The 27,984-nt window shown below is 40.7% G+C and overlaps 1 protein-coding gene across 12 annotated transcripts in view; it reads left to right on the top strand.

Annotated features, from left to right (window-relative positions):
- LOC126416983 (sorbin and SH3 domain-containing protein 1) overlaps window positions 1-27,984 on the top strand; it is a 1,139,715-nt gene that overhangs the window by 766,581 nt on the left and 345,150 nt on the right. For 9 of the 12 annotated variants that reach the window (XM_050084918.1, XM_050084911.1, XM_050084903.1 and 6 more), the window contains 5 exons: window positions 14,376-14,448; window positions 14,911-14,946; window positions 24,377-24,536; window positions 27,569-27,686; window positions 27,863-27,895. In XM_050084918.1, coding sequence (XP_049940875.1) covers window positions 14,376-14,448; window positions 14,911-14,946; window positions 24,377-24,536; window positions 27,569-27,686; window positions 27,863-27,895 — 420 coding nt within the window. The remainder of the gene's footprint in view (window positions 1-14,375; window positions 14,449-14,910; window positions 14,947-24,376; window positions 24,537-27,568; window positions 27,687-27,862; window positions 27,896-27,984) is intronic. The other 3 variants (XM_050084932.1, XM_050084925.1, XM_050084885.1) reach the window with 2 other exon arrangements.

Here is a 27,984-nt window from a genome sequence, read left to right as displayed (position 1 = left end):
CACTTAGAAGGTGCAACAGGTCTACTAAAGAGACTGCTTACACCAGTCCGCCCTATTCTGGAGTATTGCTGTGCGGTGTGGGTTCCGCATCAGGTGGGACTGACGGATGACATCGAAAAAGTACAAAGAAGGGCAGCTTGTTTTGTATTATCGCGAAATAGGGGAGATAGTGTCACAGACATGATACGTGAATTGGAGTGGCAAGCATTAAAACAAAGGCGTTTTTCGTTGGAACAGGATCTTTTCATGAAATTTCAATTACCAGTTTTGTCCTCCGATTGCGAAAACATTCTTTTGACACCCACCTACATAGGGAAAAATGATCATCACGATAAAATAAGAGAAATTAGGGCTCGCACAGAAAAATTTAAGTGCTCGTTTTTCCCGCGTGCCGTTCGAGAGTGGAACGGTACAGAGACAGTTTCAAGGTGGTTCATTAAACCCTCTGCCAGGCACTTTATTGTGAATAGCAGAGCAATCACGTAGATGTAGGTAAGAGTCCATTCCCGAAATCGTATAACCTTTTTAAGACATTTCCTCGTAGAAGCCAGCGACAGTCACTGTAGCAAATGAAGGGAATGTGTTTAGCCCCAAATCAACGCAGATTTGTTGAAAACATCTCAACTTAAGTGGCAGACCTTTAATGAAGTTTACCATTTCGGTAACTGATTGAAGACTCATGACGGACTGGGCTCATATTTTTAAATAATAGTGCTACTCGTTAAATAAAACAGTGCGTCCAACTATGGAGCCTCCCTACGGATCAGGGTTTGCAATCAGGGTTAAAAGCCCGTCATACTACGATCTCCATCAGTACATACGCCTGCATAATTTTCCCAGTTGATGTTGTTTTATTCCATAAAAGAATATAGTATTTCAAAGAGGTCTGTTGCTTTTGTTGTAAGAGTGATTTTTCTGCAGAAGTGAAGATTTTCATGAAATATGCTGTTTCTATAAACTATACGTAACAAATCATTGTCATTATAGCTTCGTACAGCTGAATATCGAAATCGCCATTACTCTTGAAATTTTTTAACCAACTGATCATTAACGTCGTCATCCACATCCAGGGCCGACTAGAGTACATTTTTCCACACAAGCGCCCCCTCCCCCCTTTTTCCATCGTACACATTCATTGCTGTCAGTTTTCGCTACTATTTGTGACACACAATGTATACAAATCTTGCGCTTGCGAGCCTCTCTCAAGCAAGTGACCATTACTATACTTTTATGTGACACGTCTTGTAAGGAAATCTTCCAGAAGTATCTCGGCGTTAAATCGTCCATGCAAGCTCTTCAGCGATTAAGACAATGCAGTCAAGAAGCCCTGGGTTCATAACTACGTCCAGTCATCCAGTTTTAGGTTTTCCATAGCTTTGGTAAACTGCTTAGGCGAATACGAGGATGGATTTTACGTGGACAAGACCGATTTGCTCCCCTACCCTTGTCCATTCCAAACTTCGGTCTATTTGCAAAATGTATCTATCACGTCGCAGCCTTCTGGTAATTACGGCTTTCGGCTTTCCTTGAACGTAAAATTGTATCCATTCTTTGCGTAACATTGTTTCTCGCAGTCAGATTGTTGCAACCCTTGCAACCCTTGAAGAAGAGTGCCGGGCAGGTGGCCAAGCGGTTCGAGGCGCTACAGTCTGAAACCGCGCGACCGCCACGATCGCAGGCTCGAATCCCGTCCCGGTCATGGTCAAAGCTTGTTAAGATTCGTTTTTATTCCTTCACAATAACATTTCCCGAATGTAGATTAGATTAGATTAAATTAATACTAGTTCCATGGATCATGAATACGGTATTTCGTAATGATGTGGAACGAGTCAAATTTTCCAATACATGACATAATTAAGTTAATTTAACAACATAATTAAGTTAATATAACAGCTTTTTTATTTTTTTATAATTTTTTTGTTTGGTTTTTTCTTTTTTTCTTAATTTATATCTAAAAATTCCTCTATGGAGTAGAAGGAGTTGTCATTCATAAATTCTTTTAATTTCTTCTTAAATACTTGTTGGTTATCTGTCAGACTTTTGATACTATTTGGTAAGTGACCAAAGACTTTAGTGGCAGTATAATTCACCCCTTTCTGTGCCAAAGTTAGATTTAATCTTGAATAGTGAAGATCTTCATTTCTCCTAGTATTGTAGTTATGCACACTGCTATTACTTTTGAATTGGGTTTGGTTGTTAATAACAAATTTCACAAGAGAGTATACATACTGAGAAGCTACTGTGAATATCCCTAGATCCTTAAATAAATGTCTGCAGGACGATCTTGGGTGGACTCCAGCTATTATTCTGATTACACGCTTTTGTGCAATAAATACTTTATTCCTCAGTGATGAATTACCCCAAAATATGATGCCATATGCAAGCAATGAGTGAAAATAGGCGTAGTAAGCTAATTTACTAAGATGTTTATCACCAAAATTTGCAATGACCCTTATTGCATAAGTAGCTGAACTCAAACGTTTCAGCAGATCATCAATGTGTTTCTTACAATTTAATCTCTCAGCAATGGACACACCTAAAAATTTTGAATATTCTACCTTAGCTATATGCTTCAGATTAAGGTCTATATTTATTAATGGCGTCATACCATTTACTGTACGGAACTGTATGTACTGTGTCTTATCAAAATTCAGTGAGAGTCCGTTTACAAGGAACCACTTAGTAATTTTCTGAAAGACATTATTGACAATTTCATCAGTTAATTCTTGTTTGTCAGGTGCACCGCTTGAACAACGCATTATTACTTCAGATATTAAGTTTTGAGAATCCCCTTCTCTGAATTCTTCACCCTAAAGACGCTTGTCTTGTCAGCTCCAAGTAATACAGGTTGCTCTTAGTTTATCACTAGCACAGACGTTATTTAAGACATATGTTAATCTCTTTATAATATGCGCTTGGGCAATGATAATCCACCTATGCCTGACTCCAAGAGTGTTGTTAGGTACGTAAAAGTGAAATAAATATTTCTTCGGAAGGAATAACTGTTCTTGGTAATGTAGTGGAACGAATCATAACTGTATAAGCCGAAAATAAAATGTCTACCATTTCCCTATAATGTCAAAATAAGTATGAAGTAGCGCTTTCGTTATTCGTTCCAAGAAAGCTGTTCACATGGGAAAGACGTGGGTAACAATGACTGACACACTTGTAAAGCTGTGGTCTCAAAGCACTTTAGAGTGATGGCAGTGGTAAGATGTGTCACTCGGTGTCAGCTCTCCTGAGTTGCTGAAATGTTACAAGTAAAGGGTCTGAAAACGTAAGTAACGTAATCGGTTACCGCGTTGCATACTGCTAATAGTTATCGGCTTACTGCGTTTCACTGCTGAGGTTACGATGCCTCAGTTCACTGTTTGTTGGGCGTGGTGTATTTCTAGCGCCACAGTTAAGTGAGCAAAGGCTTGAAACAGTTTGTCTTCGGGAAAGTTAAACGCGGGAGTGAGTGCACCCGGAGTTAGTAAAAAAGTAAATTACACTCGAAACTACGAAAGTGAGTGGGAAGGTGAAGCTAAATGTAGGTATTGACTGCAACTTAGTAAAAGGGCGATAATTTTGCGTGCTGTAAGGTGTGTGAAAGTGAAATAAATATTTATTCGTGAGCGAAAACTAGTCTTGATGGACATGTAAAAACGCAGAAGCATGTGCAACGTGCTGTAAGACTGGTAGGGCAGAAAGTTTTTTCATTTTCATTCCAGGACTCAAATGTGAGTAACGAAGTTAAGGAGGAGGAGATAAGGCTCTGTGCATTTATTTCTGAATGCACCGTATGTCTGTCGACTTACGGAACACTTATCTGCATTACTGAAATCAGTGTGTTCAGATTCAGAAATCACCAAGAAAGATACATGTAGTAGGGCAAAGGCCAGTGGTATTGTGAAACGTAGTACAGGCGGTGAAGGCAAAGACACGCTAAGTAATTTGCTTCGCGAAATAAGTTTTCAGTAGTTTTTGATGAATCAGCTGATTTCAGTAGTACCAAACATTTGTTAAATTTATTTGCCTGTCTTCTTATTGTTCCCTATTGCTTCACTTATCTTATCAACCCTCCTATGCCCATCAATTTCGAAACGAAAAAAATAAAAATCAAAGGAACCTACAGATTGGAACTGGAAATCTAACACCCGTTCTCCGCTCCGCAACCAGATGCCGTGGTGGCTAGAAAGCGGCACTTTCGGTACATAAAGCAGTTGTTAAAGTTTCTTTCTTCGATTTCTAGGAAAATATGTGTTTGTTGACCCCATATATGTTGATGAAGAAGGATCAATTTTCAGTTATCTATCGACCCCGTTAATTCTGACTCGACTGCGCGTAATGAACTTTAGGGGTAGATTTCTCAAAAACGGGGCGTTGTTAAGTCAAAATATCAATCATAGAGTCTTTCATGTTTGGTTGCACACAAGCGACTTGCCAACTATGAGCGGAATAGGCTGGCCATGTTGCCGCCTTCCCCTTGTGGGTATGGTACAACAGAACCGAATCATGTATGGGAAATAGTAAACAAGGAGAAACTATGCTTTGCTCAAGAAGGAATACTTACATATTATTGCTTAAGCAATGTCGTAAATAGTAAGTTTCTGATGGAAAAAAAACCTCAAGATGAATATTTGATGCATTGTTTTTACTTTGGTTTCCACTGTTTCTCACGCCAATTATCTTTATTATGATGTATAAGTTCTTGTTAATAAGCAACATCTTTCATTTTGCATGCACGCTAGGCAGGAATGCAGGTGAGTTCTAAGTATTTTATTGTAATAAGTATATGCTATTCCAACACAAACATACTAGGGTCTCTGCAACAGATGACCTCTGTATCCTCGAAAGATACTGGGAAATAAAGTGTGGACTTATATAGCTCTTTCGCGGTGAACATATGTAGCCGCTAAAACCACAGTAGTAGCTGCATTAATTGGAATTGCGTTTACAACAAAAAGACTGTCGGAAAGTTGTATTTTAGACGAAGTCCTTGTTGGCCGAAAGATAACCTTCCGACAGTCCTTTTGTTATGACTTTCTGCGGCTCAGTATCTCACCTATATGGTGGGCAGTAACTATCCTCTTCATTACATTGTTACATTCAACCCTGGATTTTCCATTGTTTGGGTTACAGTATATTAAGCTATGAATTTTATCATACAGTAATCCATTTGAGGCGCTGGGAATCGTAAGGGCCTAAAGCACATTACCGTCAATTGTGAGATTGTAGCATTTATTCATATTACTGAAATCTGTTGATCTTATCTGTGCTTGAGGCCCACATAAAAATTCACAAAAAGCTGTATCACTGGTTTCTCTGATAATCACTTAAATGTGTGATCGATGGCGGTGTGCTTTAGGCTCTTATGGATCTCAGCACCTCATTTGCATCCTAGTCAAGTGACCATGTTGGTAGACATTACTGCTTGAGTTTAATCATTCCCACAAACGGCACTTTGTGTTTGGAGTTGGTTGTTTACTGTGCTGCAGTCGGCTTTCGTGCGCAGTGTAAACATGACCTACGTTGAACCTGTTTTAAATCCTAACAGAAAAGTAAAGCTGTGAGGACGGGTCGTGCGTCGTGCTTGGGTAGCTCAGTCGGTAGAGCACTTGCCCGCGAAAGGCACAGGTCCCGAGTTCGAGTGTCGGTCCGGCATACAGCTTTAATCTGCCAGGAAGTTTCATATCAGTCACACTCCGCTGCATAGTGGATACCTCATTCTAGGGTCAGAAAAGTAAATTACCAGGAAGCAAGGAAACTCGGGCCTCCGAGAACCTATCCTTTGGTTGAGAAATCAAATAAGCGTGACTATAAGTGAACGTTTAACAAAGAAGTGTACAGTTAGCGCAAGTTGTTGCGTGGATGTAGCGTAAGAATATCTGATTTTCAGCCCGGAAGTAGGTTCATGAACTAATTCATCTGTTAGGGATCTGATACATTTGTCTGAAAAAATGGAAAAGCACGAAAACCCCCACTTACACAAAAATGCGAAGAGTTGCGAAAGCTTACACATTATTTCGGTGTTGCCCTAAAATGTACTTAATTATGTACAAATTAGCAAAATTTCACAAAAACAATTATTTGTTTTGTCAGACAAGTTATGTATCTTATTATTACTGTTTAATTATTGGCAGTGGCTGTAGTTGTATAAACTTGTTGATAAACATAACTGTTACGCAGTAGAAACTATTAATTTCACACTCTCAGATTTATCTGAATCTAAAAATTTGTGAACACCCAGAATGTATACTCACGAGCCGCCACTGATTGCGGACGTCTTCACGCAGGAGGACACGGTATTTTACCAAGACCTCATCTTCAAACTGAAGTGTCGGTAGCATGTGGATGGCTTCAGTGTTGGCAATTTTACCTGATTCTCATATCGATTGTGGATTGTACGGCCTTCGAATGGAAACTTTTTGATCGCCCCTTATGCTAATAAGTACTATGCTCCAACCGCTGACATTATTTCTCTTCGGGAAAAGGAAAGGTATACAGGAACTAAAAATGTCGCTCGTTAGTTGTTGGGTTAAAGAGATATACTATGTGATCAAAAGTATCCGGAGACCCCCAAAAACATAACGTTTTTCATGTTAGGTGCATTGTACTGCCATCTACCGCCAGGTACTCTATATTACCGACCTCAGTAGTGATTAGACATCGTGAGAGAGCAGAATGGGGCGCCCCGCGGAACTCACGGACCGCGAACGTGGTCAGGTGACTGGGGGTCACTTGTGTCATACGTCTGTACGCGAGGTTTGCACACTCCTAAACATCCCTAGGTCCACTGTTTCCGGTGTGATAGTGAAGTGGAAACATGAAGGGACACATAGAGCGCAAAAGCGTACAGGCCGACCTCGCGTGTTGACTGACAGACACCGCCGACAGTTGAACAGGTCGTAAACATTGGACGAATGAACAGTGGAAAAACGTTGTGTGGAGTAAAAATCACGGTAAACAACGTGGCGATCCGATGGCAGGGTGTGGGTATGGCGAATGCCCGGTGAACGTCATCTGCCAGCGTGTGTAGTGCCAACAGTAAAATTGGGAGGCGGTGGTGTAATGGCGTGGTCGTGTTTTTCATGGAGGGAGCTTGCACCCCTTGTTGTTTTGCGTGGCACTGTCACAGCACAGGCCTACATTGATGTTTTAATCACCTTGTTCTTCCCACTGTTGAAGAGCAATTCGAGGATGGCGATTGCATCTTTCGACACGATCGAGCACCTGTTCATGATGCACGGCCTGTGACGGAGTGGTTGCACAACAGTAACAACCCTGTAATGGGCTGGCCTGCACAGAGTTCTGACCTGAATCCCACAGAACACCTTTGAGATGTTTTGGAGCACCGACTTCATGCCAGGCCTCACCGACCGATATCGATACCTCTCCTTAGTGCAGCACTCCGTGAAGAATGGTCAACCATTCCCCAAGAAACATTCCAGCACCTGATTGAACGTATGCCTGCGAGAGTGGAAACTGTCATCAAGGCTAATAGTGGGCCAACACCATATTGAATTCCATCATTACCGATGGAGAGCGCCACGAACTTGTAAGTCATTTTGAGCCAGGTGTTCGGATACTTTTGATCACATAGTGTATATAGCCCATGAATATGATTAATGGTGTGCTTCCGGGTGTTCTACCGAGCCATTGTTTCCAGTTTGTGCACAATATTTTGTGCACAATACCGAGTGATCCAAAAAGAATTCACTTGTTTATTATGGACAAATTATAAAAGAGAGAAACGCTAGCGCACGCCACTGGATAGACGAAAGTTCAAAGTAATGACAGCTGCGCTGTTGTTGTTTGTAGCAACACGGCGACTGCAATACAAGAGAAATCATTTTGACTGTTGGAATTCACGTCAGTCCTTTGTTCAAGTGCAACGTGCATTCCGTCGTCGATTCAGGAAGAAGTTGATGTACGTCTGGCATACAAAATTCATGAAGTTGGTTGCACATGCAGTGGGAAGAGTACTGGTCGGACACGCACGTCTGATGAAAACGTCGAGCGCATCCCAAATGCGTTTACACGGAGCCCTCGGAAGTTCGCAAGACGGGTACGCCAGGAACTTCAACTTCCTCAGGCTAAGCGCAAGTTGAGACGCGTACAGCACGTGACACGATACTAACATGTTGAATTTTTCCTCAGACTTGGGGGAGGAGGTCTCTACCTGCCTCCGATCTAGAGAGACTGGATCCAACGTAGCGCACTCACCCCCTATCTCACGCCCGCAAGTATGAAATATTCACAACATCCATCATATCTCCTAAACCGCTCGTGACATCGAAACTAGATTTTGGCGAATGATAGCACACAAGGGGGAGAGTATTCCATCAGTTCGTAAAGACACAGAACTTTCTTATCCATGGCGATATATCAGTAGTTATAATACCTGTTTTTATTTTTATTTTCTTCACTCCCGTCATCGACAGCTAGTGAAACAATAATTTCCTAGTATGAAAATAAACATGAATTTTCTTCTCTTATGTTACTGCAAACCGACACTATGAAGTTTTTCGTAAACTATTGAGCTCTCTAATTGCCAATTACTTGCCAATGAGGCGCCCTGTTCTAGAATTCTTTCGTAATATCTGCTATAAGATGAGTTTCTGCAAATTATACTGTGTTTTGGGAAAGGAAGTACAATTGAACCTGTCAACAAGAGAAATGTGGGCGTTACTCATAAATGGTGATGCTTCTTCGAATGAGAAAAGGTTAACAATTCACAGAAAAATAAATTGCCAATTCTGTTTCACGTCCTTCGAAAAAGATTGTCATGAAAGGAGCCCTGTCTTTGTCAGCAAAACATTTCAAGAAATTAAATATATCTAATGACCACGCTCTTTTATGATACTTATACTTCCGTAATAATACCTACAATTTTATTTGATTTGTGTAGCCTGTTGTATAATTAGTTTATTAATGCTGATGACGTGCATGCAACAGCTGAAATACTTTTTCTCGTCACGCGAGCCAATTAAAATATTGTTATTCGTGAGGGCTTCTCGACTCTTTCCAGCTAGCAGTGAAAATGTGTTGTCCACATGTACGTAGTATAATGTCTCTTACTACATCCACGTCCAAGTAACGATAGTGAAATTTATGTGCTTCATATTTTAGACGCTTTCTACCAGGAGCACAAAGGGGTCATACATGGCGAAATAACGGCTTTTCGACTTTTTGCAACAGATCGTATAGATACGTCAAGATAACAGGCAGCAAGCAGATAAACTTGTTTTATTTCCCTGTATTGCTTTTAGATCACATGATTTTGTAATATTCCTTACTTCACTGTCCGCCCCGAAAGCTGAGTGGTCAGCACGGCGGGTTTTCACGGCCAGGGGCCCGGGTTCGATTCCCGGCTGGGTTGGAGATTTTCTCCGCTCAGGGACTGGGTGTTGTGTTGTCCTCATTTTCATTTGATTATCATCAGTGGAAGGCAACGGGAAACCACCGCTAGAATCACTTCCCAAGACGCTCATGCGGTGGACCTATCTGACGAGGCTCCCCCATGACAAGACCTGCCGTAAGGCAGAACACAAGGTTTTTTTTCTTACTTCATTATTCACTACCCTCACGATGAATCGTCTGTCCCTTCTTACTATATGAAAACATTGTGGAGGCAGAAGATTTAATCCCCGTGGCTAATGGCTCACTGGTTATTGAACTGTGCATTGTTCTTTACAAAAGAATAATCAAAACGAAATAACTGTACAGATATATGTAACTGAAAACTATTATGTACTAACGAAAAAAGATGGAGCGCTTAAACGGCGAAAAACGAAACACTACCCAGTGGTAATAAAATCCTGTATATTGTAAAGACGTATTTTTCGGATGGGCGGTACTTCCACTGACCATATGCGCCATACCGAAGTGAGCACATGGCAGGACTGCCTTCCCGCTCCCTTCCTCGCCCTCCCGCTGTAATCGCATGGCGCGCGGCGAAAGAAACTGTGCCGCAACCACAACTCCGCGCGACCCGGCGCAGGAGCGTGTCGCTTCCGAGTCGCGTCGCGTCCGAGTCGCGTCGCGTCCCAGTTTGCGCGGTCCCATTTGAACCTGTTAAAAGGCCAGGCGCAAATTGAGACGCGTACAGCACGTGTGACGTGACACGACACTACAGCGCGACACGCACATTCCGCACGAGTCGATTGGGTGCAGCGCATATTACAACGCGTGCACATACTTCGCACACGCCGACTGGCGACGCTCTGCGCTGACAGAACCGAAGCGCGCGCAACCTGTTACCTTTCTCAGACGATTTTACAGAAACTATTCACTGAAAATATTTGATTTTTGCCTTACTTGTAGCGTTATATGTCAGCTTCGTGGCGAAGTGCCCATCATCTCATTAACGACCATTCTTATTGTGAAGTACACATTTTAGTAGGACACTACGCAACACTCAAAAAGTTTGCAACGAAAATGAGGGGTCGCTATGATTTTGCGTTTGGTGCGTATTACACCGTATGTTGCTGCGTATGAAATTTAGCTAACATGTTGAATTTTTGTTTGGACTTGGGAGGAGGTCTCTGTCTCAGACCTCGAGAAAATGGATCCCATGTAGCGCGCTCGCTTCCGATCCCACGCCCGCGAGAATGAAATACTCGCAACATCTCTCATATCTCCTAAACCGCTCGAGACATCGAAACGAAAGTTTGGCGAATGATAGCACGCAAGGAGGAGAGTGTTTTGCCAATTCTTAAAAAACGGAACTTTCTTACCTATGGCGATGTATCAGTATTTATACTTCCCTTTTTATATATTTCACCCCAGTGACTGTAATTCCTAGTATGAAAATAAACATGAAATTTCTTTTTTTATGTTTCTGAAAACCGACACTATGAGGTTTTTCTGTGATTGCCAATTACTTGTTTAATGAGGCACTCCGTTTCGGAATTCTGTCGCAGCAAGGAAATAATGACGAGCGTTCCTACAGGTGAAATGATAGGCACATGCCAGATACTGGCGAAGTGCCCATCATCTCATTAACGACCATTCTTATTGTGATGTACACATTTTAGTAAGACACTACGCAACACTCAAAAAGTTTGCAACGAAAATTAGGGGTCGCTATGATTTTGCGTTTGGTGCGTATTGCATCGTATGTTGCTGCGGCTTGCCAAACTGACAATGTGTGATCGCGAATAAAATAGTTGTTGTTGAAAAAAATAAACAGTTGGTCTGTCGTACAACACAATGGTCAGTGTATTGTTTGCAGCAGAGGATAATGCGCGCGACAGGAATGCACGAGCTAGCCATGTGTGCCTTGTGAGCTGGAGTTCGAAAAACATTGTCATGAAAGTAGATCTGCCTTTGTCAGCAGTACATTTCAACAAATGAAATATATATAATCATAACACTCTTTTACGATATTACTACTTTCGTAATAATACCGACCATTTTCTTCATTTGTGTAGCCTGTTGTATCATTAGTTTATTAATGCTGATAACGTGCATTCAACAATTGAAATGCTTTTTCTTATCACGGCGAACCACTTAAAACATTGTTATTTGTGTCTGCTTTTCGGCTGTTTCTAGCCTGCAGTGGAAATGATGTTCACATGCATGTAGTACAGTGTGTCATATTACATTATTACAGCCATATCCAAGTAATCACAGTGAGACTTCCATACTTCAGTTCTTGGACGCTTTTTACCAGGAGCACAAAGGGATCACACCTGTGGAGATTATGCCTTTCTAAATTTTTGTAACAGATCGTACAGATACGCCAGCGTACTAGGCAGCGAGAAGATAACCTTGTTTTACTGTCCTGCCCTGCTTCTTAATCACATGATTTTATAATATGCCTTGCTTCCTTATTCACTACCTTCTGTCCCTTATTGCGATCTGAAAACATCGCGGAGGCATATGTAACAATTCCAGCGGCCAATGGCTCATCAGTTACTGATGCATTTTTCTTAACAGAAGAAAAACAAAACAAAACTATACAGATATAAATAACAGAAAAGTATAATGTGCTAACGAAAAAAGCTGGAGCGTTTAAATGGCGAAAAACGAAACACTACCCAAAGGCAATAAAATTTAGTACACAGTAAGGCAAAATTTATCGTATTGGCAATACTACCACTGATCATATGCGCCGTTCCGATGTGAGCATATGGCCGGGCTACTTTCCCGCTCCCCGCCTCATATTTCCCATGGTGCTAGCGAGGCCCGCGCGGCGCGCGGCGCGAGAAACTGTGCCACAACTACAACTCCGCGCGACCCGGCGCAGGGGCATGTCGCGTCCGAGTCGCGTCGCGTCCCAGTTTGCACGGTCTCATTTGAACCTATGAAGTTCCAAAAACGTGCGCTGCGCTGCGCCACGCCACACACGCTATACGCGTCTCAATTTGCGCCTAGCGGACAACGGTGTGGCGTGTTCTAAAACAACGCCTGCATATGGCACCGTACAAGTTGCAGTTACTTCAGAAACTGCGTCCCGGCGACCGTAACAGAGAATATAAATTTTGCTTTTCAGTTCTCCATGATGTAGCAGAGGACACTTTTTTCGAAGGACTCATCATTTTAGACGAAATGACGTTTCATCTAACGAGTAAAATAAACCGTCATAATATAAGAATTTGGGGTTCCCAAAATCTTTCTGCTGTTTCTGTTCACAGAGTTTATGGGCGTTTTATTTTTGCGGAGGGAACTGTGACAGGAATGTCATATCTGGACATGATACAAAATTGGTTGTTTCCTCAATTTTACGAACATTCCAATTACTTCATTTTAAAGCATGACGGCGCTCCGCCTTACTTTGATCTTGAGGTGCGGCGTTACCTTAGGAAATCTGTTGCGCAATACTGAATGGAAAGAGATGGACACGATCTTGTTCATTGCTATTGGCTTCTCAGGTCCCCAGGCTTCACGCCTTGCGAATTTTTTCTGTGAGTGTATATAAAAGACACAGTCTCTGTTCCACCTGAGGTAGCTACTCTTCGTGAGTTGAGAAATTGAATCGTTGATGCTGTCGACTCAGTAATCAGGAACCTGTTGATTCGCGTGTGGCATAAAATGGTCTACCGTTTCGATGTTTCTGAGCAACGCACGGTGCTCATGTTGAGTATATGGTATAGTATTCGTGCGAAAATCGAAGTTTGAACCTTCCTCTATCCATTGACATGCTCAAAGTATTTCTATTTTTCATAATTTGTCTGTAATAAATAACGGAAATCTTTTCTTTCTTTCTGAATCACCCTCTATTCGGCGACCGAACCAACCGTCTTCTTCAGGTGCTGCGAGTTTTGCTGCTATATATACTCGCTGCCTGGACGCCAATCAGACTGAGAACCATTGTTGGTCTAGCACCGTTATTTATTGCAGAGTTCGATTCCTGACGCTCCCTACGCACTTTGATGCTCTAGTTTTTCATATCTCGCACTGATATACCGTGAAACGCCAGTTTTATCAGTGTTTTCCTGCTATGGTGCTTGTGATGGCGTGCGAGTTGTTAACAAACTGAGTGTAGTACAAGCGTTATTTGCTGTAACCTCCGGCCCTGTTTGTTAGGTTTGTCTTTATCTCGATTGACTGCTTCATTATTCTGTCCCAGAAAGCAGACGTTTTCGCCACAATACTGGTCTCATTATTTCATTATTATATTCGAGGCAGTGCTTGGTGACAGCTGATTTGCTTGACAGTTCTAGTCGGGTGTGTCGCTGATGTTCCTCGCATCTCTCTTCGACTGTTCTAATAGTCAGCCCCGTGTATGAGGCGCCACATTCGCTTGGAAACAGAAACATGACACTCAGTGTATTTCACTCCGAAACTAAGATAAAAAGTATTCTTTCTAACGTTAAAGACGGTGTAGGCCTCTGAGAGCCGGATGTGTATCGCACTCCGTGCGAATTACCATAAATTTATTTACACTTTGAAGCAACAACTTAAATTATAAGGATAGTCACAATTCACACATTACAGAGGTACATAAACTTTTTGTCACACTATCGCAAACACCCCTATTCTATAATCCTCCATGAGACAAGCAGCTATGAATATAGCACCCATTTACTCTTGAATTTATGTAGATGTTTCATGCCTCCAACGTCTACATGTAACCATATACGACAAAAATGTAACATAAACACAACACAGACGATTTTTTTTTTTTTTTTTTTTTTTTGACAACGTGGTGCCACCAATCTCAACACAGGTATTTAAGATGATTACAAAGCCATTACCTTCTCTAATGCAGCCTGAAATGTTTATTTACAACCATTATTTCAAGATTCTCAGTTTAGGATCCTTTACCACCTGAATAATTTAGATTCTAAGCGTTTTGGACACCCCATATAATTATGATATTTCTTAAATTAAATTTATTTCGGAAGCATAATTCCTGACCTAACCAAAAATTGTGTGATTTACAGGAAGTGAAAGACAGCAACCAAGCGAAATGGTACAAACGGATGTATGATTCTCTGCATCGTACTGGAAAGGATGGTAAGGCTTCATACTTATTCATTGGGAACAAGCAATAAGCTTATAGTTTGAGAAATTACACTAGACTACTTACTACACGATTTCACTGTAGTGAGAAGGATTTTTATCAGTCTGCAGCTCTCTACCTTGATTTGTGACAGAATTAATAAATTAATGTTTAATATTTCAGAAATATATTCCAATTTCTGACATTTAAAACTCACAATTTTATTTCACATGAGAACTGAAATATATACAAGAGAATTAAAAATTATCTCCTCAAATATCCATTACTGAAAAATGTTGTTGTTACAGACTATTGTCAAAATTCTATGAATCTCTTAAAAAAAGTGATGAAACAATTATGCTGAACAAACATAAAATAATTATGATGCCAAAGACCTAAAAGCTGACTAATAAAATATGTCACTTTAAAAAATATCTTGCTATCACAATAAAAGTAATTTTCCATTTCTCTTACAGACGACTATATCACAATCTATTACAAGCCGAGAAGAGGTGATGAACACAGCTATTTTTTAACTTTTTTAAATAACTGTGTTTTATGTGTGCTGGCTTTGTGTGCTTCTTAGCAATTTGTTTGTTTAATGACGTGACCTAAACTTGCATGGGAAAGATTTACATGATGTATTTATGTTTGTATCCACTATATGATAATATTATGTTCTGTGAAGAATAACATTCTGTTGAACACCAAAGAGCATGAATGTTGTGAAATTTTATTGCTCTAGAACTTCTACTTAGGAAATGTTCAAGGAGACTATAAATTCTGTAATACCTCTTTTTTGATAATATTTTTGCATGATTGAATCGCAGTTTGTGGTTCAGTTTTGCTTTCAGGTCATGGTTTGTTTCTTATTATTGCTTAAATTTATACAGAAATATCCATATTTTCATAAATCTGCCCCAGTGAATTAAATATTCATTGATTCATAACCAGCTGAAATTTGAATATTACTTTCGGTAGTTGTAGTTTCATTTCTTTACTAGCCCACTTTGTAGTATAAGGTGTTAATCTCATCCAAGTAATTCATTCAAAATATTATATTTAATGAAAATTAGAGATACTACTGTCTAAAATGTACTAACAGAGATAATCATATTTTGATCACTTCTGCCCAACTTCGAAATTCTCTGCAGAAACAAGTTAATTCAAAATGACCCCTATTGCTTCAAGGTAACTGTGTAGTATCACTAATGAATCAAGGCGAATGTCACTTAAAAGCTAAACACTTTGCTCAATTAAAACATTAACACCAAACTTCCTGTTAGATGTTGATTCTAAGGGTGCAATTTAAAAGTCTGGACGTTAGTGTCCACTTCCCTTATTGGTGATGTTTTAAAGCTTATGCTTCTAAACATTGTTTCGATTTGGGCAAAAAAGTTGTTCTTCAATGCTTCAAGCTCACTGTGTGGACATACAAATTGTTTGTACATAATTTATTGTTATTAATTGTTGAGTAGCTTCTAATTATTTAGGTTATGGGTTCATTATTTTCTGTTCTTAGTCTGTGGTTCTGTTGTAACAGCTTGCTGGAAAAGTCGAAATAGTGTCAAATACTGTAAATATTTTTATGTCTGTAAATAACACAGAACAGTGAAGCAAAATCTCTTTGAATTATGCTTTTTCAGTATTTTTTGTTGTGTTATTAATAATTGTTTTTCTTTTATTGATATAAAGATGTGACAAAATTTGTACAGGTATTCTGAAGGGACCTACTGAATATTTGTTTTTCCTTTCTCAGTAATGAATATGATATGTGATTACTTCGTAAAAAGTATGTATTTAATGAGAGAATAATGCAACAATGATGTCATCGTTTAAAAAAATTAAATGACTGTTCACGGTTCAGCACTACTATTATGCAGAACTATTTTTGAGTTGTGATAACAAGAGAAAGTAGCTTCAACTGTGGTTAAAAAAGGTAGTAGGTTTTTAACTGTAGTGTGAACAGCAGTCTTGTAAATAGAAAGAGCCTGAAAATAATGAACAGTATGTATGGTTTGCCATTAATGCAAGCCTCTGCTGTGTCATATAAACCAGTGATAGCACAGGCTGGGATGAATCATTCACTCTACAGCATAGCTTAAAACAACCCATACAAATTAGTCTTGTCACCTACAGGTAATGTTGAACCAGATGAGTGATCCAGGAATGCTTCCCTACTCAAGTATATTATTGCATCTCTATTTGATGAGACAAATTACGGTTCTTAAAATCAACACTATATAAATTTTATGAAAGAGTATAAGCATCCTATCTCAATCTGACAAGTGACTCATAGGTGACGCTGAAACTTCTCTTTTTTATTCAAGCACATCTGAATGCATTCCGCAGTACATGATATTTCTCCAAAGTATCAAAAGTAAGAGCTTTATTTTCTACATATGGGCTTATAATATCAAGCTATTTCGCTTAGTAGGGTTTATTTTTATGCATGCAGCCCTTCAAAAATTGGTTCAAATGGCCCTGAGCACTATGGGACCTAACTTCTGAGGTCATCAGTCCCCTAGAACTTAGAACTACTTAAACCTAACTAACCTAAGGACATCACACACATCCATGCCCGAGGCAGGGAGGCAGGATTCGAACCTGCGACCGTAGCGGTCGCGCGGTTCCAGACTGTAGCGCCTAGAACTGCTCGGCCACACTGGCCTGCCATGCAGCCCTTCACTTGGCCTCAGTCTTCTAATAAAGTACATACAGACCTCAGACGAGGAGACCTATTGCCACTGGGTCAAAGAATTTTGAGACAGTGGATTTCTTTTTGAGATGGAAATTCTCGCAGATTCTTGCTGATAACATCCATTATTACAGCATGTCCACTAACTGGATGTCGAACTCGTAAAATATTATAAATCACACATGCAGGCTATAATTCTGTTGCTGACATTCATCACAATACAATGCTATTTCCTGTAGATATGCATTCGCCTCATGCTCTCTTCACTGCAAATATCATGGACACTTATCTCTCGGTGTGCAAACTGTAAGGATGAAAGTAACTTTTGCATGATGTGTCAGTAACAAGTACTGTAGCTTGATAAAACTTGGATCATAATAGAAAGAACTGCTGCAATGCAGTGCAGATGATAACTAAAAGAAATACACAATGAGATGAACAGATATGAAACTTGGACCATACCTAAAAATAACTGCTACAGAAGACAAAAAAGATATAAGCAATGAGACGAACAGAAATGACAATTATTATTCAAATACAATAATTGCACTGAAGTCACGGTGATTTATGATGGTGTCCTGGACATTACAAAGCCAGGATATGGTTCTTAATAGGGTGTGTTATCATCATGGACAGCAATGCATGCTCTGAAATGTGGTCCCATTCTGCCCACAAGGTTGGTAAAGACTTCTTGTGGCAGGGTGTTCCATTCTCTCACCAGCACAGCTGACAATTGCTGGGTGGTGGTTAGTGCATGTGGATGTGCTACAATACATCTCCCCACCACATCCAATATGTGCTCAATGGAATTTAAGACAGGGTAACGAGAAGACCATTCCATTCGTTGAATAACCTCTCATTCCGAGAGCACTTCTACCAGTGTTGTGTGGTGAAGTCGCACATTGACATCCATAAAAATAAAGTAGGGCCGGATACACCCTTGAAAACCCACAGTTCAGGAAGAATTACAGTGTTACAATAATGTTGATTGGTAAATGTACCATGTTCAAATATTTGCCGATGCAGTATTATGCCTCCCTACACTATAACACCTGGACCACCGAAACGATATTGTTCAACAATGTTCCTGGGACTGTTATATATCCTAGCTCTATCCATATAAGGATACATACAGAATCACTATTCATTCTGAATCTGCTCTCATCCAAGAAGAGCAAGAGGCCACACACCTCATTGGTCCAGTTCTTGATCTCTTGAGATGATTGCGAACTTTGCCGGTGACACTTGGGTCTCAACAAAATACAACATGTCATCGGGCAAAGGGGCCACCTCCTATGGTCACCATGCCACAGTAGAGCGTGATACTGCGTGCTTTGCAATCATATTGAATTTGTGTTACACTCGTTACTCTTCATCCTTCTTCGAGTTTTCCGATAGTCCTTGTTCACTAAGTAAAAAACGGCAACAGAAAAAAATCTCACAGAATGTCGCAAACAGCGAAAATAATTGCTTAAAACATGCTGTAACATACAATAAATAAGATTAAAGAACCCATTGATGATGTTGATATTTGTAGCCGAAACTAGTTTGGAAGAATAAAGAAATAAACGAATAACAAGGTGTTTTGCATCAAGGCGGACTCAATTTCTGATATTACTGTAGTCCTTTCGTGTTTGAAATCATGTAGATGTTGTTTCAGGCCATGTTGTGAAGAACACAACTATAATGCAGCATAATTGCTCATTAATTGATGCAAACATCTTGTCCGTTCCTTTAACTGCCTCATGTTGTGGGGCCAGCCCCATTTGGTTTTATAGTCACGCTGACTTCACACCATGTGTGCACGACTGGGGGAGCTCTGGCAACATGCTCCCGCACTTTATTCATTCCCATGAGGTAGTTGGTTTGTTATGTTACTTTATCTGTCTCACTCTTAAGTTTTGCAGAGCAGTGTATCCTTCTTACATGTATAAGTTACAAATTTTTGGCCAAACTGTGCCATCCCTTTCTTCCTGCACGCAGTCAAATGATAGACCCATGGCTGTCACACAGTTATTCTTTGAGTGTTTCTGAAGGTATAAGGTCAGACAAAGCCATTCCTCTTACATAAACTAAGTTTCGTTAAAAATTACAATGAAAAAAGTTTGATTTTTAAAATTATATGTATATTACAACCTCAGGTCATCTTACCCTATAACATAAAAAAAAAAAAAATCATGAGATGATCACTGCATTTCCCACTTAGTAAGTGTAGTAACGTTTGGTTGGAAATAAATATGAAAGAATATTTCATGGACCAGTAGAAGCAATTCAAGTTTTTGAGTGTTCCTTTTACATTTTTTGCAGCACATTGAGAAACAGAATGCCAGCACAAGCTGAGCAGACCGTCTTTCAACTGTTAGAACTTGCGTGCACTTCATCGACGGAACCACACTACATAAAAACTCCTTCAAACAATATTAACGTTGGTTTTATTGATCAAAGCCACAGGAGATGGCAAAGAAAACATGACTTGTTCGCTCGTTCCTAGCTTACAGTTGAAAATAAGTTAACATGCAGGGAACAAGGAGCTTACAGTTGAAAATAACTTAACATGCAGGGAACAAGGAGCTCACAGTTGAAAATAACTTAACATGCAGGGAAGAAAAACATCATCATTATCTCGTAACTAAGCATGAACTAAACTGCAAGCATGGACGATACAAAAACAAACCACACACATACAGATAAAACACAGAGCCTTTGGTGGCTGGCGCGTGAAATGTTTATGGCGCAGTTTGAAACACTATGTAACTGTACATTGTTGGCCGGCCGCGGTGGCCGTGCGGTTCTGGCGCTGCAGTCCGGAACCGCGGGACTGCTACGGTCGCAGGTTCGAATCCTGCCTCGGGCATGGGTGTGTGTGATGTCCTTAGGTTAGTTAGGTTTAAGTAGTTCTAAGTTCTAGGGGACTTATGACCTAAGATGTTGAGTCCCATAGTGCTAAGAGCCATTTTTTGTACAATGTTGCCACATCAGCCCCCATGGTAGCGGACCATTATTCCAAATAGTGCCTTGGTAAGGTGTTCACAGTAGGCTGGAAAGTGGACGTGGTGACAAGATGTTGAGGTGCACGTTGATAGGTCCACTGCTGTTGTAAACTGTGCTGGTGGCTGTGAAGGTAGTGAGGTGGTGGCTGTTGGGTGAGACTGCAGCCTTGGAAGCTCTGGCACTGCTGCTTCTTGGAAGACATAAACTGATTTTACCCTGTCTATAGAAATTGTGACCGCCTTTCCATTAACTGAAATGTCAGTTGTCTTGTTTCACCTTGTGACTGCTTGGTAGCGTCCTGAGTACGACGGCTCCAACAACAGTTTGAAGCCTTCCGTGTATAACATGATGTGTAAACAGGTTTCTAAGTCTTGATGCGCGGAAGTGGTAGCTGTACCATGTCTGTGAGGGTGGTGTGGGTGGATTTGGGTCACATGCTCTCGCAGTTAGCGTAGGAGTTCTGGTTAATCATCCCTTGGTTATGACAGGGTATTTATTTCCACAAATTCTGCTGTAAGCCTCAACATCTTGCCAAACACCAGTCCCACCGAAGAAGCGTCTACATCTGGTTTGAAAGTGTTTCTAAGGCTGAATAGTACCATGGGAAGGCCTTTGGTCTACTCAGTATTGTGGCACAATAGTGCTGCCTTCAGTGAGCGTGCCATCTCTCGATCACCCCATTATGGGCTGGGTGACAGCTGGTCGTTTTGCGGTGAGTTGCGCTGCAGAACTTCGCAAGTTTTCTGAACAGGTCGAATTCAAATTGCCATGCTCTGTCTGTCATGATCTGTAACAGATAGTCAAAGCATGACACCCAAATGACACTAAAGCGAAGAAGAATAGATCCAGCTCACAGGTCGATTAAGGGAACTGTATGTCACGTATACCTTCATCTATTTGGGTCAACCATCTGCAGCACGGGATGTTGTGAATATGAGATAAGAAGATGGATCACACTAGGGCGAGTGGCTATGAAGAAACTCAAAATGTTCAAATGTGTGTGAAATCTTATGGGACTTAACTGCTAAGGTCATCAGTCCCTAAGGTTACACACTACTTAACCTAAATTGGCCTAAGGACAAACACACACACACCCATGCCCGAGGGAGGACTCGAACCTCCGCCGGAACCAGCCGCACAGTCCATGACTGCAGTGCCCTAGACCGCTCGGCTAATCCCGCGCGGCGAAGAAGCTCACCAAGATCTGGCAGAGCACAGCAATAACAAATCCTGGCTAGTTGAAAGACTCGTGTTTTCTATCTTCTTTTATGGTTGCGAAATATGGACACTCGAGCCCAGAGACAAACAGCGCATTGATGTGTTTGAGCTTTGGTGCTGGCGTAGGATGCTACATCTAAAATGGACCGAAAGAACAACAAATGTGTCCATTATTGAACAACTCGATATCTCCAGACGCCTTTCTTTTCGAGTCACCGAAAAAATTCTCCATTTCTTTGGCCATATTGTGAGAAGAGATGGAGAAAATCTAGAGAAAATAGTCTTGCAAGGAAAGATCGAGAGCACGAGACGAAGATGAAAAGCAGCGAGCAGATGGATTGATCAAATCAAGATCATCTCTGGTCTACCTCTTCAGCAGGCACTAAGAGAAGCTGGCAACCATCAGGGATGGAGACGCTTGGTTCATGGAATCATGACGCTCAGGAATGAGGATGATGATGATGAGTCACCACGAGACCGCCATGCACCATCCTTTTTTGGGACCAAATGTAGCGGTGAGGACCAGGGGCTGTTGGAAGGCTGCATTGCACCTTCACAAATCATACTGTCGATCTTTGCTTTCTCAATTTTAAGATGATCTGAAGCCAAAGGTTGTAGTCTTCAAGATGTGGGCGACCATCAATCGTCTCTATGTAGTAGTTTTACTGATCATGAGTTTTCAGAGTATGATATAATTAGTGCTGAAAATCTGTGGACAGTGCCATGCCTTAACTCCTTAGGCGCTCCAGAGGTCGTATTATTTTGGCAGTATGAACGGCTTTGTTCCACCGAAATCTGGGCGCTCTTAAGCCTGTGGTGTTGTCAAGTAGGCGTGAGTACTTCATGTCCGGCAGTAGATTATAATTGGCGAGGAAGTCCGCTCTGCTGATAGGTTCGGCGACATCTGCAATGGCAAAAGCCAGGCAAAAGCTCATTGTAAACCCAGGTCTAGTTCCAAACGCAGGGTGCCGTACATTGTTATGACCGAGTTGTTTGCAGCAATCAGACAGAATAACGTAGCTGGTCGCTTCCTGTGCAACATAGTCCGCAGGTAAATGGACAAATTGGATCGAGTGTCTATTAAATATTTCCAGCCATCGCCGATCACTGACAAACAGTCGTGCAGACACAGATCAGCAATTGGAGGAGGCACCTACTTCCGACCGCCGTTGCCATTTGGGTTAGTGCAGCGAGTTGTGCATCTGCCGCTCGCTCCCCGAATTTTCGGTGATACCAGCAGATACTTTGCTGCTCAGGTTCACTTGTGGAAGATGTCGTCGATGACCTGCTGCACGAGCGTCGGCAGTATCGATTCTGGCTTCTGTCGTTGCTCGTGTCGCATCGACATAACAGTTCGTTGATCTGATTTGTCAGTACATCTACCTTGGCTGTCACGGCGTCGTAATCTGCGCGCGAAACAACTGACATTGCGCTAGCTCACTGCGCAGTAACTGCGCTAACAGAAGTTGGTGTCATCGCGTCTTGGATTGACAGGCGATGACAAACGACTGCTCCATATTGTGCTCAGTAAGCTGTCCGAAACAGTTCCCACGTCTATTTTACTTCTTGGGTGCCACAAGTACTCTTCCAGAGTGAGAACTTGGCGGAGTCACTCTTCTTGCAATGCTGACACTCGCGGGGTCAGTTCAGTCGGTCGTAAGAGTTAGCCTTTGGTGGCGAGGCAATTATATATCGCACTTCCGCGGCGTACTGGTTATCTAATTCCCAGCGCAAACTTGGTAACGTCTACCGAAATTCCAGAATAAACTTGCCTCCTCCTGCGCATACCACAAAGCTGGATTGTGTGGCCAGAAAGGGCAAAGCCTGGTAGTCTTACAGTCAGTCTTCGGTAAACGCTCGTCCGTCCAGTGGTACTATGCAGGTATATGACGCCGGAATCACCAATTGTCGGCACAAGCTGGGCAGACTGTCGTTCGAGGTTCGATTGTTAGAACCTGGGTGTACTTCATCGACGGAAACGCACTACACAAAAATTCCTTCCATCAGTATTGACGTTAGCTTTATTGAACACAACCACAGGAGAGGGCAAAGAATACACGGACTGTTCGCTTGTTCCGAGCTTACAGTTGAAAATAACTTAACATGCAGGGACAAAAAGATCAGCGTTATATGTAAGTACGCACGAACTCCTAGTACGGAAGATACAAAAACGAAACACACATACATAAAACACAGCGCCTCTGGTGGTTGGCGCGCGAACTGTTTGACGGCGCGGTTTCCAAACACACGCAAACGACGCGATACAGAACTATGTAACTGCACGATGCCGCCATGTAGAACACAGGATCGTAGCACTCGTTACGATACATGAAGAACGAATGTATGAATGGTCCTGTAACTTTCAGTCATCCTCAACACTGTTAACCAAATTCAGATAGTAATATCCTGCAGTGTTTTTTCAATATACTGTGTTTACGTATGATAAACAATGGTCATTTGGCATTCGTTGTTGCTCACGCGACCTTTGCCTAAAAATGCCGATATAAGAGAATGCTTACAAAAAGGAAAAAAGATAGTCACGGCTCCATGCCCAACGCATTTTGCGTCATTTATGATACATACAATTCTCACACTGAAGTGGCAATATCACCCAATGTTACAAGCGTGGAATTCGGGACCTCTGACAGAAGATTGAGCCTGTGTCTTGTAAGTGAGTAGTGTTTTATACTGAGGACTAAATATTAATTATTTATTGAAAAAAGGACGAAATCCGTAAGTTTTTTAAGCAATACTGCCATTAAGTTTGCGTAATCTGAAATAATTACAAGTATTTCAACAGGTTGTAATGTCACAGATTGTAATGCAATTAGAGGCTAGATCTTGGTGCTTTCGCGTAAATTCTATTATGTACACCATAAGAAGATTGCACATTCTTTTTCGATTTCTTATAGTGAGCATTGTTTCTATAGTCCAGAGGTAATTTTTATGTTTACATTTCGTTTTACAGCTTATTTAATGTCTTCGTGTTTAAGAAGACAATTTTATTTTTTTTACTATTTGCTGAACGTTTCCAGGTCGTTATCCGTACACGTCGCCTGGTGGGTACCTCTCCGAACCAGAGATCGGAGGATATGATTCCGATGCTGGCTACTCGTCGAAATATGCGACTCTTGACCGACGACGAATCAAAAATAAGGAGAACGATTTCACCACAAGCACGCTGCCACGCTCAAAGTAAGACCATAGAAACCTATGGAGCATATATGAACTTGCATGTTATTTTTCAGTGAAAATCCTAAGCATTTCTCCAAAAAATCAAATAGAATTTTTTGTGTTCTTAAATTACTGACCCGACTGAAAACTATTTGAAGCTTTCCATCTGTCTCTTTTCAACTTTTTTTCTAACGCACCTAAGGTTATTCTTTCATAATCTACAGTGAGTAAGAACTAAAAAACATCTTGTATTTTTTATATGTATGTGTACATAACATCCATCAAAAAGTTATTTCCAGTTTGTCTGTTGTGTAATTCAGTGTTTCTGAATTTACCTCGTGAGCTTATATATGCTGTGTACTTGTGTAAAATAAGTGCGTTAAATGTGAGTAGAAATCTCTGATGTTGACTGCATATCTGCTTTAAAGGGAAAAAACTAAAAATGTAGCAATTGCAGGCGTCAGATTCTGTCCAAAATTATTATTGGCCGATGATAATGTCCTTTAAATATGGAGTGAATGTTGCCACTGACAAACCTAGATGGTCTGCTACACTACAGCTCAGCCTGTGACAACAACCAAGATTTTGTGATGCGAAGTGTGCAACCATACTATCGCATTTGAGCCTGAACAGTGTGTTTATGCAAGTATTAAGCAAGTAATGGTAGATAATCAGAAGCTATTCAATATAATTACAGGAGCGGCATTATTTTCCCCAAACAAAGTGATTTTTTTTCAGGGTTTACTATTTCAGTATTTCCAAGTATAAGCAAAAGTAGAGTAAATCTACATCTACAACCATATTCTGCAGAGCACTGCAAAGTGCATGGAAGAGGATGTCTGGTCTGCCATTTATTAGAGCTTTTCCCCCTTCTAGCCGGTTATTGAAGTTTAGTTATAGATACTCATTAATACAGTGTACAGATGTTTCTAACAGTCACCTCTATTATCTTTCATTCTTTCAGCATCCTTTGTTATTTTATCTATACAGTGTGATGATTAAATGAACATAAATTTTGCGTGTCAGAGGGTAACTTAAATTATCACCATTTGTTAATATTTCTCCCCATTATTGGGTACTGAATGAAAATAACCATTGCTTACATGTCTCTCTCCAAGCTGTAATTCGTCTGATTTTATTTTCACATCCCTTTCAGAAGTGGTATGTAGAGGATGGCAGGTTATTCATAGACACTAATGCTATTACAAATTCTAAAATTTGTTTGTGGAGTAGAAGAAGTTGTCAGGTAGACACAATTTCACATTAAATTTGAAGTTAAGTTTATTATCTGTTATATTCTTTAAATCGCTATGTAGTCAAGGGTTTTTATGGTTAAATACCTCATGCATTTCCGTGCCACACTAAGGCTGAATGATAGGTAGTATAAGTCATATCTCCTTCTAATATTGTATGAATGAAAAATGGGAAAACATACGGAAAAGCTTGTCAAAAGGAGCTGCTTCCTCCATTATACTGTGCAGCAACTGAGTATCAACTGATGCTTGCACTTGTTTACACTGAAAATTTTGAAATAATATCCGTTATCCACAGATAAGTTATCCTAAAAATATTGTTTTATTATAAGAATTACCAAGATAACTTCTTTTTGCCACACTAAACGTGGTTGATTTCATGTGGAAGAGGCAACTAATATGTTTATAATTTTCTTTTAAATCAGCAAGCATTCCTTATTCCTAGCATATACACTATGTGATAAAAAATATCCGGACATCCCCAAAAACATATGTTTTTCATACTAGGTGCATTGTGCTGCCACCTACTGCCAGGTATTCCATATCAGTGACCTCATTAGTGATTAGACATCGTGAAACCCATATAGCACAAAATTGTACAGGCCGACCTTGTCTGTTGATTGACAGAGACTACCGACAGTTGAAGAGGGTCGTAATGTGTAGCAGGCAGACATCTATCCAGACCATCACACAAGAATTCCAAACTCCATCAGGATCCACTGCAAGTACTATGACAGGTGGAAGGTGAGAAAACTTGGATTTCATGGTCGAGTGGCTGCTCATAAGCCACACATCACACCGTGAGTGCAAAATGACGCCTTATTTGGTGTAAGGAGCATAAAGATTGGACGATTGAACAGTGGAAAAACGTGTGGAGTGACGAATCATGGTACACAATGTGGTGATCCGATGACAGGATGTAGGTATGACAAATGCCAAGTGAACCTCATCTGCCAGCTTGTGTGGTGCCAGCAGTCAAATTCAGAGGTGGTGGTGTTATGGTGTGGTCATGTTTTTCATGGGGAGAGCTTGCACCCCTTGTTGTTTTGCGTGGCACTATCACAGCACAGGCCTACATTGATGTTTTAAGCGCCGTCTTGCTTCCCACTGTTAAAGAGCAATTCGGGGATGCCGATTACGTCTTTCAACATGATTGAGAACCTGTTCATAATGCCTGGCCTGTGGCCGAGTGGTTACACAACAATAACCTTCCTGTAATGAACTGGCCTGCACAGAGTCCTGACCTGAATCCTATAGAACACCTTTGGGATGTTTTGGAACACAGACTTGATGCCTGGCATCACCGACCAACATTGATTTCATTCCTCAGTGCAGCACTCAATGAAGTATGGGCTGCTATTCCCCAAGAAACCTTCCAGTACCTAATTGAACGTATGCCTGTGAGAGTGGAAGCTGCCATCAAGGCTAAGGGTGGGCCAACACCTTATTGAATTCCAGCATTACCGATGGAGGGCGCCATGAACTTGTAAGTCATTTTCAGCCAGCTGTCCAGATATTTTTGATCACATAGTGTGTCTGTATTTCAAATGACAGCTATCACTAGCGAAAAAAACTCTTATTTTGTATTGTATGAGGGAGACTAATTTACAGCTGTTACAGTGTTTGTTTTGGACACATCTCACTCCCACAATTGTGAAATCATAACACAGTAAATTTCTTCAAAGCCAGAGTACATAAGGAAAGAATGTGAACTCATATACAATTATTTTATCATAAGAAATGACATATTTGCTATCTTATGTTAATTACCATGTCATTACTTAAATGTTTCTGTCTTAGGTATGTTCCTCACCCTTCATCAATCAAGTATGCTACAGAAATATACAAAAATCAACCTGGAAGAATAGAGGATTATGAACCAGGCCATTCATCAATATCAGAGCGTGAAGCAAAACAAGTAAGACTTTTTTTTAGATATTTATTGCTCTGTTTTGTTCTGTTAGAAGTCTCACTTAGTCAAATTCTGTATAACAGGAATGTCTTCACAGTCCTAAATAATTGTTTGTTTGTAATATATGTGTTTACTGACAGATTCACAGTTTTAATGTGACTAATCTTTTTTCTAAATTTCAGTGGTGGGACGAGGTTCTGGATATATTTGATGGGGTACGACACAACTCTTACTGAATTTTAATAGTTAAGAACTAACATTCTGATTAGTTTTCTAATTATCAGTCAGCAGTAATATGACTAAC

This window comes from Schistocerca serialis, chromosome 1 (genome assembly GCF_023864345.2).
Source record: "Schistocerca serialis cubense isolate TAMUIC-IGC-003099 chromosome 1, iqSchSeri2.2, whole genome shotgun sequence".
NCBI classification, from domain to species: Eukaryota; Metazoa; Arthropoda; class Insecta; order Orthoptera; family Acrididae; genus Schistocerca; species Schistocerca serialis.
This window is presented reverse-complemented; position numbering and strand designations above follow the sequence as displayed.